At 38.9% G+C, this 19,103-nt stretch overlaps 1 protein-coding gene across 6 annotated transcripts in view; it reads right to left on the bottom strand.

Moving 5' to 3' along the window:
• tanc2b (tetratricopeptide repeat, ankyrin repeat and coiled-coil containing 2b) overlaps nt 1–19,103 on the bottom strand; it is a 179,024-nt gene that overhangs the window by 127,777 nt on the left and 32,144 nt on the right. For all 6 annotated transcript variants that reach the window (XM_026178198.1, XM_026178200.1, XM_026178201.1 and 3 more), the window contains one exon: nt 3,265–3,369. In XM_026178198.1, the coding sequence (XP_026033983.1) occupies nt 3,265–3,331 (67 nt within the window). In that variant the 5' untranslated portion in view covers nt 3,332–3,369. The remainder of the gene's footprint in view (nt 1–3,264; nt 3,370–19,103) is intronic.

The raw sequence follows: 19,103 nt of genomic DNA, 5'->3' as shown, positions 1-19,103 counted from the left end.
TCAGAGCAGCTTATCTGTGTTATTCAATTTAAAAACTGCCATTCATCAGCTTAATAACTTGGGGCTCAAACTATTTCTGCAGTGAAGATCAAGGGACAGTGGGCTCATGTGTTGCCTTCAGATTAACGGGTCTATTCCCCCTTCGGAGCTCTGGCATTCCTGAAGATAGACGCCGCGTTGAAACCGTATCAAACACAGAGGACGAGCATCTTATTTCACAATCTTCCATCTGAAACGAGACTAATTTCAGCAGGAAGCGCATCCACACAATACAAGTTTTAAGCGCTCCCTGTCTGTCGTAGGCAGATAAGGGTGTTACCACCTCTCCTTATGTCCTTGAAAGTTATGTAGCAGCTTAAAACATTTAAATTATGTGTTAAAATAAATTATTCAAGCAGCAGCGGCGTCAGTGCAGACACCTGTATATTAGAGGATGTGCATACGTGCTATAAAATGTAGGAAGTTTCAGAGTACAGATGTTGCCGTTGAAGAGACTATACGAAGTGCACCGCACTGCATTGCTGGGAGGAGAAGATTCCCTGCAAAGCGAGAGCAACTGATATCAAAACACTGGAGGGTACTTCAGTGATGCACAGCTGCTTGATCTCCTCTCAACCTAACACATAAACACACGGAAAGCAAAGCAGAGAGGAGGTATGTTTTTCAACTACTTGAACCTTGAAGCCTTGCGGAGAAGAAAATTGATAGCCACTTTGACATCATCCATTAGTTTGTGAAGTCCTGTTTTGAGACCCCAGTTTTGGCATTTTGGTTGTTGTCATCTTGGTTTTCTGAAACCAGATGCAAAAAGTGAGGTTGATTTGACAGACTAACTGAAGACACCGTGTTCATAAGTTAGCAACTTATCAAAGAAAGCTTGGACCCACTACATGGCTTATTTTCTTCCTTGTGGGGCCACAATTTGCAAGGCGAACTTCATGTTGTATTCACTGTGACTTGAAACTATTGACTGAAACTATGTACTTATCCAAAGCATCTACTGAGGTCAGAGGTCAAATGAGCCTAATGATAGCTTCAGAAAAACTGGAGGCTTCACTTTTCAGACTACAAAGTCAAATCAGTTTTTCTTTTTATATACAACATATGGAAAGGCTTCCCAATAGGAATCACTGAATCAGCAGGTACAAAAGTCAAATCAGAGTAACTGTGCACAATCAATAGTCAAAGCTATCCCAAGCTATGACAGTTAGAATTATTGAGTGTTGCACACAGACTCCTGCACTTGCAACGTTTCAATAGTTGACCTTTAACAGGCAGACAGTGTTTTTAATTTCTCACTTTATTTATGACATGAATTAAAACCACATTTGGTGTTTATACTTTTTACCGTATGTAAACTGTTTACCGTGAGTGTAAGATTACAGCCATTGCTTATATGACACTTCTCTTTGTGTATATATATTTATTTGGCAAATAGTTAATGACAGTGTGTGGGAGTCTGTTTGCAATGCTGGATCTGTTTGACCCTTTTATAAGCACTTGTCTTATGAAACAATTAGATGATGTGCTTTTTGAAAAAAAAAAAAAATTTCTTCTTTCAAATTTAGAGTCTGGAATCCAAAGAAGTGTTCTCGCCATGGCAACTAATGCAAATGTCTACAGGATAGCAGACAAATTACTCATGACCTTTGAGAATCAAATTTAAGACTTTTTAATGCCTCATAAGACTCCTCAAGACTCAGAGATGCCCTGTGCACGATACAAACACCCCACCATGCATTATACAGCAATGCTGATTCATGACAATAGTAAAATAGAAAAATCACAACTTCCTGCAAATTACGCAAACTGCCAAAAGTGGGTGAGAAGTGGGAGGCTCTGCAGGAAGTGATGCACTTGGCCCAGAAGTAACACTGTGTCAGTTTTACAGCTCTGACAGTACAGCACAGGAAACAATCTTTACACACAAGGGTTTTTATTCGTTGGATGAAGGATAGCACACACCACCTGTTGTTAAACAACCTCCCCAGCGACAAAACAATGGTGAAACCTACACTTTCAAAAAATCAAACAAAAAATATAAAGGGCAACTCAACTGGTGCCAAGAGAGCCGACTGAGTTCAAGGTTGAAGCAACATATTATGGCTGTGCAAAGCTAAACAACCGAGGCCAGCTCAGAAATCCCCTGTTGTGAATGTACAATAGAAACAAAGCTCTTCACGGTGCAGCACGGCATGACCAAAAGCACGCTTCAACTGACGGCAGGAGGTTAAGCTATTCGAGGAGCAGAAGAACACTGCTGTGGTTTGTATGAACACCGCTGTGCAAAACTCTTGATCTCTTGAATGTTAGATGCATCAATTGTTATACATTAATCCAATACTATCAGACGGGTAAATTATCAGTCCAAAACTGGCAAAGGATTCCCAACATAGAGTCATAAACAAGTGGAACAAGGCAGAGTTCAGCAACAGATGGTAAGAACCCCACAAAGCCCTGGGCCTGCTTTCACAAAGACAGTTTAAACTGGTATGAAGGATTAGATCTTGATCTACCGCAAGGCTAACTTAGCCTGAACAAGTGACACCTACACTGACCAATAAATTGACTTCTACAGGACTGAAGTATATTTGCAACCACATGCCCACATTCAAAGTAACACAGCTTTAAGGCTTTTCCATGTTAGCTTCACTTTTCAGACCTTGCTGGTAGCATCCTGTAAGCTGCAACATTAAATCATTAGCCACCTAGCTACTGCTCTAACAGAAAGCAGGACATTTCTTTCTAATCACTTATGACACCTCGGTACCATTTTTCAGTATCTGTGTTTCTCCTCTTATTTTATTCAAACATTTTCTGCTAACCAGAATTCAGAGGATAAAGTGCTTTTTCTAAAGGATTCATTCAGAGATTATGAAGTCTGATCAGTTATTTTATGTAATTAGTAGTCAGAATGCATCTTTGTGAAACTGGCCACAGTTCCGTACGTCAGTCAGGCGTGTCTCTGGGATTACGTGGACGGAAGAAACCAAGAAAGCCTAAATCCACAGAAGAACAGTGGCCAGTTCTGCAGGTTGCTTAGAAGGACCTACATGCTCACTACCTTAAAAACGACAGTATTATTTTGGAAATCTGAAAACATTTGATAGATTTTGATCAGCAACAAGTTCAAAATATGTTTCATCCTCTGAACTCGCATGTGCTCGCTTCCTAAAAATACACAGACAGAGCTAGCCAACACCTTCTGTGTGTTGACAGGCAGATGCATCATTGTTTGTGGCTGGCATCACAAGACAGACTCACCACTGCTGCGACTCTTGCGATTTGCCTTCCCCCCCGTCAGCAGCATCTTCAAGCTGTTTCTAAACATGACTGCAGCAGATGCCCTGGACTCGACTACAGAAGAATCTGTTGGAGAAAGAAAAGACAGAAGATAAATATTAATATTTCCAAGGGCACTTCAAGCACCACCAGCTGTATTCCGTAAGATACAACTGATGTTTAGGTTTGCTTAGGAGAATCTTATTTGACAGACAGTCAGAGAGTGACATGTAACAAGTGCTCTATTTGACCAGAATTTAAAAGAGGGGCTGAAAATTCGGAGCATTTGCAACTACGACTAACAGGATCTGACTTTTTTTTTTTAAGGGCTTGAACAGTTAAAAACATTATCATGGCTATCAAAGCAGAACCACAGAGCTACATTCTCAAAGCAGGAGAGAATAAAGAACCTTCAAAAACATTAATGGGGATTAATGAGAGAAGATTGAAGCTGGGGAAATCCCATTCATGTATACCCAATCTTATCTATGTCATCAAGTGCTAGATCAAATGCTTCAAAGCAATTAGGGAAGAATAGAAGGAAGCACCACGGGTTTCACTATACTTCCTAAAAAGCGAAAAAATGCTTTTATTGTTTTTCATTCATAAACTATGGACAACATGACTATGAGATAAAGCCTGCAGAGTGAGACGTGGCTAGAGGGAAGCAACCAAAAAAAAAAAAGACGAGCCTTAAGGTTTACAGTATTTTGTAGGACAGGAACATTAATAAAGATCAAGTATATATATATATATATGGGTACAGTACTTAAGATTACAGATGGTGGAAATTATGTATTAAAAAGACTGTCCTTCCATAAATAACAGCCTCATAAGCTACATGTGCAAACTTCAAACTTCATTAAGCCTTCATAGAAAGTACGACATGAAAAACTGAAGTTATTTATACACTTGTCTTATAGCTTGTGTTACAGGCCACTTATAAAAGCACTTCTACACCTCTTCACCACCGACCCTTCAAATTTCAAACCAAAAGTTATGGTTCTTTTTACTAATGAACCCTCTATAAACAACAACAAAAATAGGTAAAAATATCTATCAGATGTACCGGTTCCGTTCTGAGAGACAAAGGACCATTAGGGTTGGTCAAGTTAGAGGATTCCTTTGTATTTCAGATGATGAAAGATGAGGACATCTGTATTAAACCATAACATTCATTCATTTTAAAACTACAGCTTGCTCTAGCCAACTAATCCCCCACCCCCTACACCTCCTTCCACTCCCTTCACGGGCTCACGTATCTCTGCTGTGAGTCCTGATAGTAAAAAGTATGGCAGCAGATGTTCTCCATTAGATGGGAGTGACTCAGCAAAGCCCCACAGACAGGCTCCAGCTGAGAAGCCGGCTTTCGACCCAAACAACAACAAAAAAAAAAAAAGAGAAAGAAAGAAAAAAAATACCTCAAAGACGAGGACATGGAAAAGCTCTCAAAAAGCCCTCCTTCTCCTTCCCCCAGTGCTGCTTAAGCAATGTTTTTCACAATCCCCCAATGACCTTGAGAGGAGGTCTAAATGTTTCCAGAATCATAATACTGCTAACAAATATAAGGAACACTGGGGAAACAACAAAGATTGCAAGGCAACACACAACAGAGTAGTTTAAAAAGTATGAAACGACGACGATGTTGAGTCCCACAGCAAACCCAGATTTCGATTATTGTGTGGATGCCTTAATAGGCATCCACACTATTGAGTTCCTGTTTCTCTTTATTCTTTATTATTCCGGGTGTTTCCGTACACTTTTTGCCGTGGATCTACTTCCACAATTTTTGTGCTATTTTCACCGTTCAAACTCTAAACTGTTCTGCTCTTTCTGCTTATGCCGGCTATGACTTTTGGTGTTTATTACTATTATACTTTTTAAAATATTACACTTTTTTCCTTTAATTTGTCCCATTGAAATGAATGGGAAACTTCCACAATTCTGCTAAAACTTTCTTGTCTTTGAAACTTAACTACTGCCTCATACTTTCACCTAGAAACTCCATTCAAACTTTAAAACGTTCTCAAATGATTGGGCCATTCCTGTATGATTCAGCTATTTCAGATCTTCTACTGTTTTCATCTTATCTCTCTTTAAGTCTTCAGTTGCAAAATTGTGATTTTTCAGAAAATACATGCGTTGCTATGGTTGCTATGCAATTAACTCAGAGGGGACAGTGAAACTGTGTGAATTTTCTCTTCATGTCCAAACAACTTCTTGCTACTCGCTCAATTTCCACTCAAGCCCCACAGATTATACACCAAAACGTAGGTATTTTTGCTGGCTTTCAGAAAATGTCCCTATCATTGTTGTGGGACTCATAGTTATTTTGCAAATCTCCTCAGAGTAACACAAAGTCAGAAAACTCTCCATATAAACTCAATGGAGAGTTTGTTCAAAATCACCGCTGGATTTCTCTAATGAGAGGCATTTTCAAATTGTCATATCTCCTTAACGAAGCGAAGTTAAGACATGAGGCTTGTCCCGGTATATCTTCAGACACTCCTGATGCTCACAATTCAAGAATTATTTTCTCACCTATTACCGTTCTGAGATGAGTTAGACTTGTTTGAGGGTAGGAAATTTGTCCCTCGCTCAGATTTCATCAGATTTCAAATTCTGGAAATGAGTCACTTTTTTCTCTCATCATATCTTTTTGATGGATTTCCACAGAGCCCTGAAAATTTCCATGACTGTTCACCAAAGCCTGCTGTTTCTTACGGTGAAAGAATGATTTTGATGCTCCATATAGATTTAGAGTTACCAAAGGTTGTTTGAGAGCAAGTCAAGGCAGTTTTTGCTTCGCCTCTACTCAGTTACAGTGTATTACAAGTCATATATCTTTAATAATTTATATTTTATCTCTGAATTATGAAGACCTGAAGATTCCCCCATCTCTTCTGAACAAAACAATGTCTGAATGACCGTTCTAGCCTCTACGGTTAGGAAATTATGGCCATTTGTTCGAGGGGAATCCTGAATGTCAGAAATACACTGAAGAAAACTCACACCTCTCTCTGTGTCTGCGTGTGTAAGGGCTGACTACAGCAGGTGCAGCTAATTTAACTGACCTACATATACCAAGCCCAGACTCTCAACAGCTCCTGTTCCCTTTACTGTCTGTGTATGTGTGTCTGTGTATCAATATTTCTCCTATGTTTAGGTATTACTCCTCAATCATAGTATTTCTGCTAAAGCAAAGTACTTCTACTACATCTTAGTACTTCTGCTAAATCATAGTATTTTTTGAAAAATCATAGTATATTTTCCAAATCATGGTATTTGTGCAAAATCATGGTTTTGGGGCCAAATCATAATATTTCTGTTATGTTATAGTATATGTGCTGAATATATTATATGTGCCAAATCACAGTATTTATACCAAATTATAGTATTTATGCCAAATTACAGTATTTCTGCTAAAAAGCAGAAATAGTCCTTTTTAGCAGGAATTTCTGCCAAAAGATAGTATTTATGTTAAAACATAGTATTTCTGCTAAATCAGAGTATTCCTGCCAAATCATAGTATTTGTACTGAAACATAGTACTTCTGCCCAATCACATTATTTGTACTAAATGATAGTACTTGTGCCAAATCATAGTATTTGTGCCAAAGCATCGTATTTGTATGGAGTCATAGTATTTCTTCTAAATCATAGTATTTCAATCAAATCTCAGTAGTTGTTGTTAAAACGCAGTATTATTGCAAAATCATAGTATTTGTACCCATTCATAGTATTTCTGCTAAATCATAGCATTTGTGCCAAATCATGGTATTTGTGCAAAAACATAGTATGTCTGCAAAACCATAGTATATCCCTTATGTTATAGTATTACTACTAAGGCATAGTATTTCTGCCAAATCATAGTATTTGTACTAAATCATAGTACTTGTGCCAAATCATAGTATTTGTTGCACATCATAGTATTGGAACCAAAACATAGTATTTGTCCCAAAGCATCGTATTTGTATGGAGTAATAGTATTTCTTCAAAATCATAGTATTTCAATCAAATCTCAGTAGTTGTGTTAAAATGCAGTATTATTGCCAAATCATAGTATTTGTACCCAATCATAGTATTTTTGCCATGTCATCATATTTGTGCTGAATCATGGCATTTTTGCCAAATCGTGGTATTTGTGCCCAATTAATAATTCTGTTATGTTATAGTATTACTACTAAGGCATAGTATTTATGCCAAATCATAGTATTTATGCCAAATTACATTATTTCTGCTAAAACGCAGAAATAGTATCTTTTAGCAGGAATTTCTACCAAAAGATAGTACTTCTGCTAAATCAGAGTATTTCTGCCAAATCAGAGTATTCCTGCCAAATCATAGTATTTGTACTAAATCATAGTACTTGTGCCAAATCATAGTATTTGTGCCAAAGCATCGTATTTGTATGGAGTAATAGTATTTCTTCTAAATCATAGTATTTCAATCAAATCTCAGTAGTTGTGTTAAAATGCAGTATTATTGCCAAATCATAGTATTTGTACCCAATCATAGTATTTTTGCCAAATTGTGGTATTTGTGCCCAATTAATAATTCTGTTATGTTATAGTATTACTACTAAGTCGTAGAATATCTGTTATGTTATAGTGTATCTGCGGAATATAGTATGTGTGCCAAATCGTAGTATTTACACCAAATCACAGTATTTTTGCTAAAACATAGTATTTCTGCCATATTGTGGTATTTGTGCAAGAACATTGAACTGTTATGTTATAGTATTACTACTAAGTCATAGTATTTCTGCGTTGTTATAGTATTTGTGCTAAAACGTAGTATCTCTGCCAAGTCATAGAATTAATGCAATTTCATAGTTTTTTTTTAGGAAATCTGTTATGTTATAGTATTACTACTAAGTCATAGTATTTCTGCCAAATCATAGTATTTGTACTAAATCATAGTACTTGTGCCAAATCATAGTATTTGTTGCACATCATAGTATTAGAACCAAAACATAGTATTTGTCCCAAAGTATCGTATTTGTATGGAGTAATAGTATTTCTTCTAAATCATAGTATTTCAATTAAATCTCAGTAGTTGTGTTAAAATGCAGTATTATTGCCAAATCATAGTATTTGTACCCAATCATAGTATTTTTGCCAAATCGTGGTATTTGTGCCCAAATAATAATTCTGTTATGTTATAGTATTAGTACTAAGTTGTAGAATATCTGTTATGTTATAGTGTATCTGCGGAATATAGTATGTGTGCCAAATCATAGTATTTATACCAAATCACAGTATTTGTGCCAAAACATAGTATTTCTGCCATATTGTAGTATTTGTGCAAGAACATTGAACTGTTATGTTATAGTATTACTACTAAGTCATAGTATTTCTGCGTTGTTATAGTATTTGTGCTAAAACGTAGTATCTCTGCCAAGACATAGAATTACTGCAATTTAATAGTTTTTTTAGGAAATCTGTTATGTTATAGTATTACTACTCAGTCATAGTATTTCTGCCAAATCATAGTATTCGTGTGAATTTGTATACTGTAATATCACTGTATTATGTAGTGGCTAAGTAGGGGCTGTTTACTAAGTGCATCAGTGTAAATAGGTCATCTCTTGTGTTGGAGTGCCCTCTTGTGGCGCCTTTTGGGTAGTGCCTTAGTAAACGGGAACCCTGTAAAAAGTGGCATCAGACTGATTTGTAGTGGAGGAATTTGTTACCAGTTTTCTTAATCTTTAATCTGTATGCATGTTGTAATGCATACCCTGTTCTTAATCATAGAAACCACACCATATCACCTCTCCACATCCTCCTACTGTATGCCATACCTCCCTGTACCATCCATCTGACCGCAATAAACTCCACCTGTGGTAATCTAATCCCTGGATGTCAGCCTCTCCTTCTGACTGAGGATAGTTATAGTATTTGAGCCAAATCATAGTATTTGTGCTAAAACATAGTATTTCTTCCAAATCATAGTATTTGTGCCAAAGTATAGTATTTCTTCCAAATCATAGTATAACTGCACAATAAAGGTTCTTGAGCCACATCAGTGTTTGTGCCAAATCTTAGTATTTCTTCTAAATCCTAGTAATTCTGCTCAATGATAGAATTTCTGCTATGCTTTAGTACTTTTTTCCTAGATTGTAGTACTTCTGCTAAGTCAAAGTATTTCATGTAAATCATAGTATTTCTACCAAGTCCCAATGTTTCTGCTAAATCATAAATAATGTTTTAGTACAAATTGTATGATTTGGTGGAACTTTCTGTGTTCCAGCACAAATGCTATGATTTGGCAGGAAAAAAATATTATTTAGTATAAATACTAAGTTTTAGCAGAAATGCTATGTTTAAACTTTAAAAAATTCTGCTATTTCTGCTGATGTGTGTTATGACTTTTGACCATTGAAATGAATGGAACACATTATCAATGTGGTCACTGATTTTGCATGATGGGCTGAGCTGTGTTTTACCTCAGTGAGATAAGCATCCGTTCTCAGACTGGGAGGCCTGGGTTCAAATCCAGCTTATGGCAACATTTCTTTCACTTAACAGTTAAACTTTTTTTAAACTCTTTTCAACACAAATTTCATTTTTTTCACCCCTTTTCAGCAAAATTTTCAGTTTTTTTAACCCCTTTTCAGCACAAATCCAAACTTTTTCAGCTCTTTTTCAGCAAAAACCTCTTTTCAGCAGAATTCTGCTCATTCAACTCTTTTCAGCAAAATTTTCAGTTTTTTCTGCTGTTTTCAGAAAAAAACTCTTTTCAGCAGAATTCTGCTCATTCACCTCTTTTCAGCAGAAATTCTGCTGATTGAACTCTTTTCAGCAGAATTTTCACCCCCTTTTTTTTGCCCAAATTCTGCTAGCACAATTGTCAATCTCTCCACCTTTTCTTTGTGAGAAAGTGTTTGGCTCAGTGAGCTAAATAGCTGTCCTTTGACCAGGTGGGCCAGGTTCGAATCCTGCTCAGGGCATTTTTTTTTTTTTTTTTTTTGTTTCAACTTTTTCAGCGTTTTTCAGCAGATATCTTCAGCCGTTAAGGCATCCACACTGCATTTTCGCAGGAAATGCAAATTTTTCTAGTTTCACTTTGATTTCGTCAAATGTACCAGACTGGCTTTCTGTAGTCTGAAGCCGTATGTCTCAACAAGATTGAAAACTGAATGACGCCGTGGCAGGTGCCAATTTTGAGTTTAGCTCAAGTGCAGGGGGGGGGGGGGGGGAAGAAAATAGACTGAAAAATAAGTTGATCTAAACAACTGGAGGGAGCTGCCAGAATCAGACCATGCCCAACTTCAAATCACTTTAGATGGCTCCAGCTGGGTTTGTTTACTGTTTCAAATACCATAAGTGGTGACTGTCTAATCATTTTTCAGCACTCGGACTTTTTCTATATGTGCGATTATTATTTTTGTCCCTCGGACACCTTCTGAGCGAGTTTGGCTGGGTTTGCTCGCAGATGACTAAATAAATGAGTGTCTTTCTTGCTCATAAGTGGATACCAAGAGAAGTCCAGATATCAGCTGCAGTGACAGAGGAGCCTGATGTCTGATAAGATTGTGATCGTTACACCTAGCAGGGGGATAGATAAAAAGCTTTAGTCACATCAAAAGCAGCCGTGTTGGTTCAAGGTGACTGAGGAGAGATACGTAATATAAATAGCTACATTTTAGTTTACCTGAATGAATAATCCAGGTTTCTACTATCCACACCGATTTAAATCATCAACAACAAGTAGAACTTGCACATTATTTATCCTATGACACTTTGAAATCTGACTCATTTCCCAGGAAATGCAAATGAGAAGACATAGTTTAAATAAACAAACCAGCAACAAGGAGTGATTTTTATCATGCAGAACCATGCAAAGTCCCCCTATGGTCATTAGCATAAATCACATGCTCTCAAAAGATGTACAGAGAGCGGTATGGTATGGTGGCCACAAGTCAGATCTATAGGGATGCACGATCATTTCTAGCTTGTGCAGGGTCATCTAAGCAACTCTCTTCAGCAACAATTACTCAAGCGCAGCATAAAATATGAGCGGTGTTTAAACTGGCTCGATGTTTAGCTGTAAATAAGAGCCACATGTTAGAAGTCACAAGCGCCCTCTGACTGAAACAGACTGATCAAAACAAGATGCAAAGACGTGGATTCATTTACCCTGTATGTTGCCAAAATGTTGCTGATTTCATATGAAAGTTAAAGCCTGCTTGAATGATGTCATTTGCAAATTAAATTATCCATGATATCATCGAGTCGTATTTGCATTCTGCTAAATCTCACATCTGTTATCTCCTACTCTGCGCTCATATATACTGCAGTTGACTGCAATCAGAGAAAAATATACTTGGCCAAACGTGGCTCTCATCAGCAGAAACGTCTGCATCATTTCTAGCCTACTGCTCTTCACAGCTTAAATGCCGACTGTATGACCCCACCATTTGATATAAACAGCATACACAGGTTAGAGATAAGTGTTATATGACTTCAGTAATATTTACATGTATAATTATCACTCAGCGAGAAGGTTAGTTCACATGTACACCTCATTTACGTCAATATCAGCTGCCAACTGAATGAGCTGCCTAGTGTGGAAAAGCAAGACCTCACAGCCACTGGGCAAAACTTGGATCTCTCTTCCCCAAAAAGTACCAAAAGTTTGACCTAAAACTCTCTCTCCCCCCCCCCCAAAAATTTGGATAAAAATGGGTAAATAAAGTTGGCAATAGTGAGGAGAACTTTCAGGACTTTCTGCAGATCCTCAAATAAGCATCTTTCTTGCAAGTACCAACATACAGTGGGGCAAAAAAGTATTTAGTCAGCCACCGATTGTGCAAGTTCCCCCACCTAAAATGATGACAGAGGTCAGTAATTTGCACCAGAGGTACACTTCAACTGTGAGAGACAGAATGTGAAAAAAAAATCCATGAATCCACATGGTAGGATTTGTAAAGAATTTATTCGTAAATCAGGGTGGAAAATAAGTATTTGGTCAATAACAAAAATACAACTCAATACTTTGTAACATAACCTTTGTTGGCAATAACAGAGGTCAAACGTTTACTATAGGTCTTTACCAGGTTTGCACACAGTAGCTGGTATTTTGGCCCATTCCTCCATGCAGATCTTCTCGAGAGCAGTGATGTTTTGGGGCTGTCGCCGAGCAACACGGACTTTCAACTCCCACCACAGATTTTCTATGGGATTGAGGTCTAGAGACTGGCTAGGCCACTCCAGGACTTTCAAATGCTTCTTACGGAGCCACTCCTTTGTTGCCCGGGCGGTGTGTTTTGGATCATTGTCATGTTGGAAGACCCAGCCTCATTTCATCTTCAAAGTTCTCACTGATGGAAGGAGGTTTTGGCTCAAAATCTCACGATACATGGCCCCATTCATTCTGTCCTTAACACGGATCAGTCGTCCTGTCCCCTTGGCAGAAAAACAGCCCCATAGCATGATGTTTCCACCCCCATGCTTCACAGTAGGTATGGTGTTCTTGGGATGCAACTCAGTATTCTTCGTCCTCCAAACACGACGAGTTGAGTTTATACCAAAAAGTTCTACTTTGGTTTCATCTGACCACATGACATTCTCCCAATCCTCTGCTGTATCATCCATGTGCTCTCTGGCAAACTTCAGACGGGCCTGGACATGCACTGGCTTCAGCAGCGGAACACGTCTGGCACTGCGGGATTTGATTCCCTGCCGTTGTAGTGTGTTACTGATGGTGACCTTTGTTACTTTGGTCCCAGCTCTCTGCAGGTCATTCACCAGGTCCCCCCGTGTGGTTCTGGGATCTTTGCTCACTGTTCTCATGATCATTTTGACCCCACGGGATGAGATCTTGCGTGGAGCCCCAGATCGTGGGAGATTATCAGTGGTCTTGTATGTCTTCCATTTTCTGATGATTGCTCCCACAGTTGATTTTTTCACATCAAGCTGCTTGCCTATTGTAGATTCACTCTTCCCAGTCTGGTGCAGGTCCTTCGAAAGCTCTTTGGTCTTGGCCATGGCGGAGTTTGGAGTCTGACTGTTTGAGGCTGTGGACAGGTGTCTTTTATACAGATGATGAGTTCAAACAGGTGCCATTCATACAGGTAACGAGTGGGGGACAGAAAAGCGTCTTACAGAAGACGTTACAGGTCTGTGAGAGCCAGAGATTTTCCATGTTTAAGGTGACCAAATACTTATTTTCCACCCTAATTTACGAATAAATTCTTTACAAATCCTACCATGTGAATTCATGGATTTCTTTTTCCACATTCTGTCTCTCACAGTTGAAGTGTACCTCTGGTGCAAATTACTGACCTCTGTCATCATTTTAAGTGGGGGAACTTGCACAATCGGTGGCTGACTAAATACTTTTTTGCCCCACTGTACGTAGAGAAATCGAGATATCACCTGCAGTGACAGAGGATCTTGATGTCTGATAAGCTTGTGCATCCAATAACACAGCTGACAGCAGTTACCACTCCAGTCGTCTCCCCAGTCAATCACAGTGTCAGTAAATATCTGTATCCTCTGCCCAGGGTGTGATCGAGGCCAACAAAATGTGATTCATGACATTTTTAATATTTTATCTTTTTTTGTATACTTGGATCTGCCACTGCTCATAAAAACAGCCTCTTGCTGTTGATAAATGCAAATACATCCGACCTCATTTACCAAGCACTGAAGTGTCTCCCAGTCAGTGTGTGACAAGTTCCTCGGAATAAATAATAAGCCATAAAATGAATGATTCAAGGAAAGGCCTCCTTTTTATTTTTGCCCAGATGATGCATTTGCTCACTTCTCATGAGCTTGGTATTACCACCTGATGTGGTTATATGGATAACTGACTAACTGCAAGTTAGCAGATGCTACAGGCAAATGTATCCTCAAAGAATGTAACATGTCTAACACTATTTGTAATAATTATACAGCGCTGTGAAACGTTTTTGCCCCCTTCCTGATTTCTTTCTCTCTTTTTTTGCATATTTGTTACATTTACATGTTTCAAATCAAAGAAATTAGAGTAAATACAAAATACTGTTTTTAATAATGATTTTAATTATTAAGGAAAAAAAGCCAAACCTACTTGATCTTATGTGAAAAATTAAAGTAAACATAATAACTAGCTGTGCCACCCTTTGGAACAAGATGGAAGAATTTTGGTCGACTATCTTGTTTGAATGAGCCACATTAGAGGACTGTCAAGCCCGATTAGCCCATTTAAGGTCACGCTAAAGCATCTAAATCTGAGTAAAGTCCACACTTTGACTAGGTCAATCCAAAACCTTTGTTTTGTTTGTTGCTTTACTTTAGCCATTCACAGGTGGGCTTGCTGGTGTGTTTCCAATCATAACTCAAGCGAGGTTGAGCTTCAAGGTAGGACATTTCCCTTTAAGATTTACAGAGCAGAATTCATGGTTTCATTAATTACAGCGAGTCGTCCAGGACTTTTCAGTCTACAGAATATTTAATAATAGTATAATAGTCTTGTGAATCACCAAGTTATTTGTTTTGGTAAAAGTGAGATGAGCCTTTGTGATTTTTTAGGTGAGCAGTGGTTTTCACTTTGAAGCACTTTCATGGATACAATTATTTCCCAGTCTATTTCTTACTGAATCACAAACACTTACATTAACGGAGGTAAATGAAACTTGCGGTTCGTCAAATGATGTTCTAGGTTCTTTTGTGACCTCCTGGATGAGTCGTTCATTTTGGTAGGTTGGTCATTCTTGGGAACATTCACGACTGTTTCCGTTTTTCCTCATTTGTGGATAATGGCTCTCACCATGGTTTGCTGGAGTCCCAAAAGCTTTATAGCCCTTTGTAGTCTCAGTGACTTTGTTTCTCATCTACTCTTGAGTTTCCTTAGATTGTACCATGATGTGTTACTTTTGAGATCTTTTAGTCTGCTTCGATTCATCAGACATGTTCCATTTATGTGATTCCTGGATTCAACAGGTCTGGCAGTGCTCCTGCCAGAGTGTGGCTAATTAAATTGAACTGCCTGTTTATACACAGTTAATTCATCATTTATCATGTAACAACGGGTGCAATCATCTTTTCCACATACAAACAGCTCTGGAATTTCTATTAATTTCACATATTTTATCAATTAATAATGGACTCTGTGGGTCTAACAGTCAATGCTGATACAAACCTCTTTGCCTTCTTTTAGCAGTTTGCCCCTTCTTCTAAGAATCTCATGATGCCATATTATTTTTCTCCCAACTTTATTCATCTCACCTCTGCAAGCTCCATGACTGTTAAACTACTGAATGACTACATAACTTACAGCTTTCCTCAGCTGTGGGAAAGAACTTGTTAAAAGTCACCTTAATCACAGCAATCACTGCAGCTGCTTTATAATGCAGTGACACAAGTGATCCTTACACCTACCAGAGGGATAGATGAAAAGCATTAGTCACGTCAAAAGCAGCACTGTTGGTTCAAGGTGACTGAGCAGTGACACATACCACCGATAGCTACATCTTAGTGTGGGCTGACTGGAATAATCCAGATTTTTACAGTCCAGTCTTGCTTAATAAAAGCTCTTTTCACACTGTTAATTACCATCAACAAAGAGATGTATATATTTCTCCTAGATACTTTGAGATCTGACTCATTCACTAGGAGATGTCGTCGAGAAGACACCGTTTGCTAGTCTAAATAGAGCATACAGCACTGAGGAGTGTGTGTTTTTCTTTGTCATGTAGAACCATGCAAGCCCTTCCCTCAGAACAGAAACCACTCATTGGTATGAATCACATGCTCCCGCATGACAAGATGTAGACAGTGATAAGAGAGTGTAAGGTGGCAGCAGGTCAGATCTAGTGGCATGCACCCATATCTCTACAGATATAAGAGGGCCTGCACAGGGGCCTCAATGCTAGTATTCATGCAACTCACCACTACTTCACCTCAGCATAAAATATGAGCAGAGAACAGCTTATTATGTCTGGTTCAGCTAGCTTACAGGCCAGAAGGCATTCTGTGATTATAATGCTAAATCAGAATCTCAAAAAGCCATGACTCAGTAAGTATACTGGAGCTTTATGTCAGCTGCTCACAATGCAGCAGGGATGAAATACAGAGGGCTTTACAGTCTAGCCCTGAAATATGTTTCCATATGTATAACTGGGAGGTAACCAGGCAAAACTATAGCACTCTACAAACTGCCAAAGGAGAAAATAGGGAGAGATATTGCTGTCTAGAGGAGGCAATCAATGTTTGGAATCTTAGAAGACAGCATACTGAGTAGGCAACCGAGCATGCACACACACACGCACACACACGCACACGCGGGTTGCCAAACAGAGACGAGCGCACACGGACAAAAATGTACCCATATACACAGCTGAAGCAACGTTTCATCTGAGGGTGTAAGCATACACATCTCTCATTCCCACTCTCTCCGACCCTGTGTACCGGCCTTTGTGAAGGGAAGCCAAGAAGCAGCATGCTTTCACAGATAATGTGCGTAAGCGGATGCAGCCCATCTCAGGATCCTCCACAGCTCAGGCGTAATGCTCCTCCTGTGCGTTAACAACCACTTAAAGGCACATTCACTGTGCCTGCACAATGAGCCACTTTCATCTGCTCCGGTCACCACGAGCAGCACACTTGTTTGTTCTGATTAAATATAAAATACAGGCACGGAGGAGTCCATTTGGAAGCATGAATATCAAAGGCTGGATTGGGCCTCTACAGAGCAGGTCTCTAATGTGCCTTTTGAGCCAGGCAGGTAAAGTGGGCCTAATTATTTAAATATGTAGGTTTATCTATAAGCCTAGCTTGAGGAATTACTTAGTCATGGCATAATCTTGAGAAACCAGAGTTATTATTATTAGAGGATTAACTTGGGCCCCTCATAAAGCAACTTTCCTGTGGAATGGATTACATTTTTAATCACCAATGCCATCTAAATTTTTTAAACATAAAAGAAATCCTACTAGCAGCAGGTGCAGACGTTCCTCTGAGCCTGAGAACCGCCGTGACTCTCCATTAATTACTAAGCCTATTTACAATCAATAAAGTATCCTTTAATGGGGCCGGTGATGGCAAAGGCCAGCATTGCAGGGCGCCCAATAGGATTTATCTCTTGTTACCGTGGCCTTCAAATTAAAACTCATTGAAGAGGAAGCAACACAGACACAATCGTAGAATTAGTGAGGACACTTGTTTCCTGGGGGAGAGCTCTTACTGTGATTACCTGTAACACAGACGTTACATCAGACACAGAGCAGAGGGAGGATTTCAACTGAAATGGATCGAAATTGTGTCGTTTAAAAAAAAAAGCACAGGCTTTTGGTGCTACCCAATCGGACTAAATCTTTCAGATATGTGAACGAGCAGAAAATTTTAGGGTAAAATCCAATTTTCTTCTTAAACGTATAATAAGACTTGTCCTAAATATAGGTAATTAGGAGTCATCCGTGAAAGAAATACGACTCAATTTTGCTCTGCCAAGAGGAGAAAATATTTTAGTGGACAAAGCACAGTGAAGAAAACAGTATGAGAATGACAAAGGGCGACCTCTCCGAGGACCTCAGCTTCAAGCAATTATAGTACAATCCGGAGTTGTGACTGGGAAACACAAATGTCAGACCTTAATCAAACAAAGACAGGCTTCAGAGAAAGCATGCATTCAGAATATTTATCCTATGAAAGCTGTACAATCGAAGCCGAGTCACCCACAATCGACTGGGTTCTTCCGCTTTATCTTTTGCTCTCAAGGTCCACGGAGAAGAAGTAAGGTGAAGATGGTGGCACCCAGCAGATGGACTTGTTCATTAAAACAGGAGAGAAAACATTCACACACACAAAAAGGAATGAAGCTACTCAGGCTGAAAGCTCGTTTAGTCAGAGCCTCCTCCCTTATCTCGCCAACAGTAGACGCCCTGCAGCACCAGACAGGGATAAATCATCCTCCCATCTCCAGTTTGAGGATGGCCAGGGGAGCAGAGATTCATAAATCACACTGATATCAATAAGGGGAAGTGTCAGAGCCCGGCACACAAGGTGAGAGTTCCACAAGGCAATGCAGAAACCACTTAAGGTTGCTGGTAACAAAGTTTCACTCCTGCCCAGCGATAGATTATTTATTAATCTAGATTAATGCCCTCGCACTCAATGCTTTAGGGGAAGGTGGTGATATCTGTATCAAAATGCACCACACAAGCTTTGATCAGTCACGGATGAGACGTTTATGAAGCCTGTTGTGGACAATGTGAAGTCTGAAAGCTTCTCATCTAACAGCGTCAGAAGTGTATTAAGTTGAAAGCCATTTACTCTTACAAGTGAACAATGATCTAAAAGTAAAACCATTTAAACTACCGGATACTTCACAAAATGACAAATTTAGTGTAATCGTCAAGTGGCAATCTTCAGCACCAATGAATAAGCTGAGGCTGCCTCCAATAGCGAGTCAATCCCCATAGATGCTTATGTTAAAACCCTCTCTGCTAAAAAAAAGCCTGGTCATTCCCCCCTTTGTGACAACTGTACAGGTGAACTTGGTGCCCACGATAAGTCATTAAGCTTCCCAGCTACTGTTGCAAAATAGTTACAAGGTTCCAGTTGAAACTGGATTAAAAAGAAAAAAAAAGTTGAAGAGCCTCCTTTGTGAATGAAATATAAAACTTTTAAAAGACCCTTAAAGCTTTTTATAAGAGAACTAAACTGAGTGCTTTTTGAAGGCTTTAAGACTTACAGATACTCAGTGATCTACTCACCACTAGCAAATTACATGACTGTACTCTGGCTTGTGGCTTCAACCCGTTATACAAGTGGAGCAACAATATTTGGCTCCAATTTCAGCTCATTTGAATGGAGATATTTGCATATTAGAGAC

The sequence above is a fragment of the Astatotilapia calliptera genome, chromosome 8, assembly GCF_900246225.1.
Source record: "Astatotilapia calliptera chromosome 8, fAstCal1.2, whole genome shotgun sequence".
Classification (NCBI taxonomy): Eukaryota; Metazoa; Chordata; class Actinopteri; order Cichliformes; family Cichlidae; genus Astatotilapia; species Astatotilapia calliptera.
The sequence above is the reverse complement of the archived record's forward strand: the minus strand, read 5'-3'. Positions and strand labels throughout refer to the sequence as shown.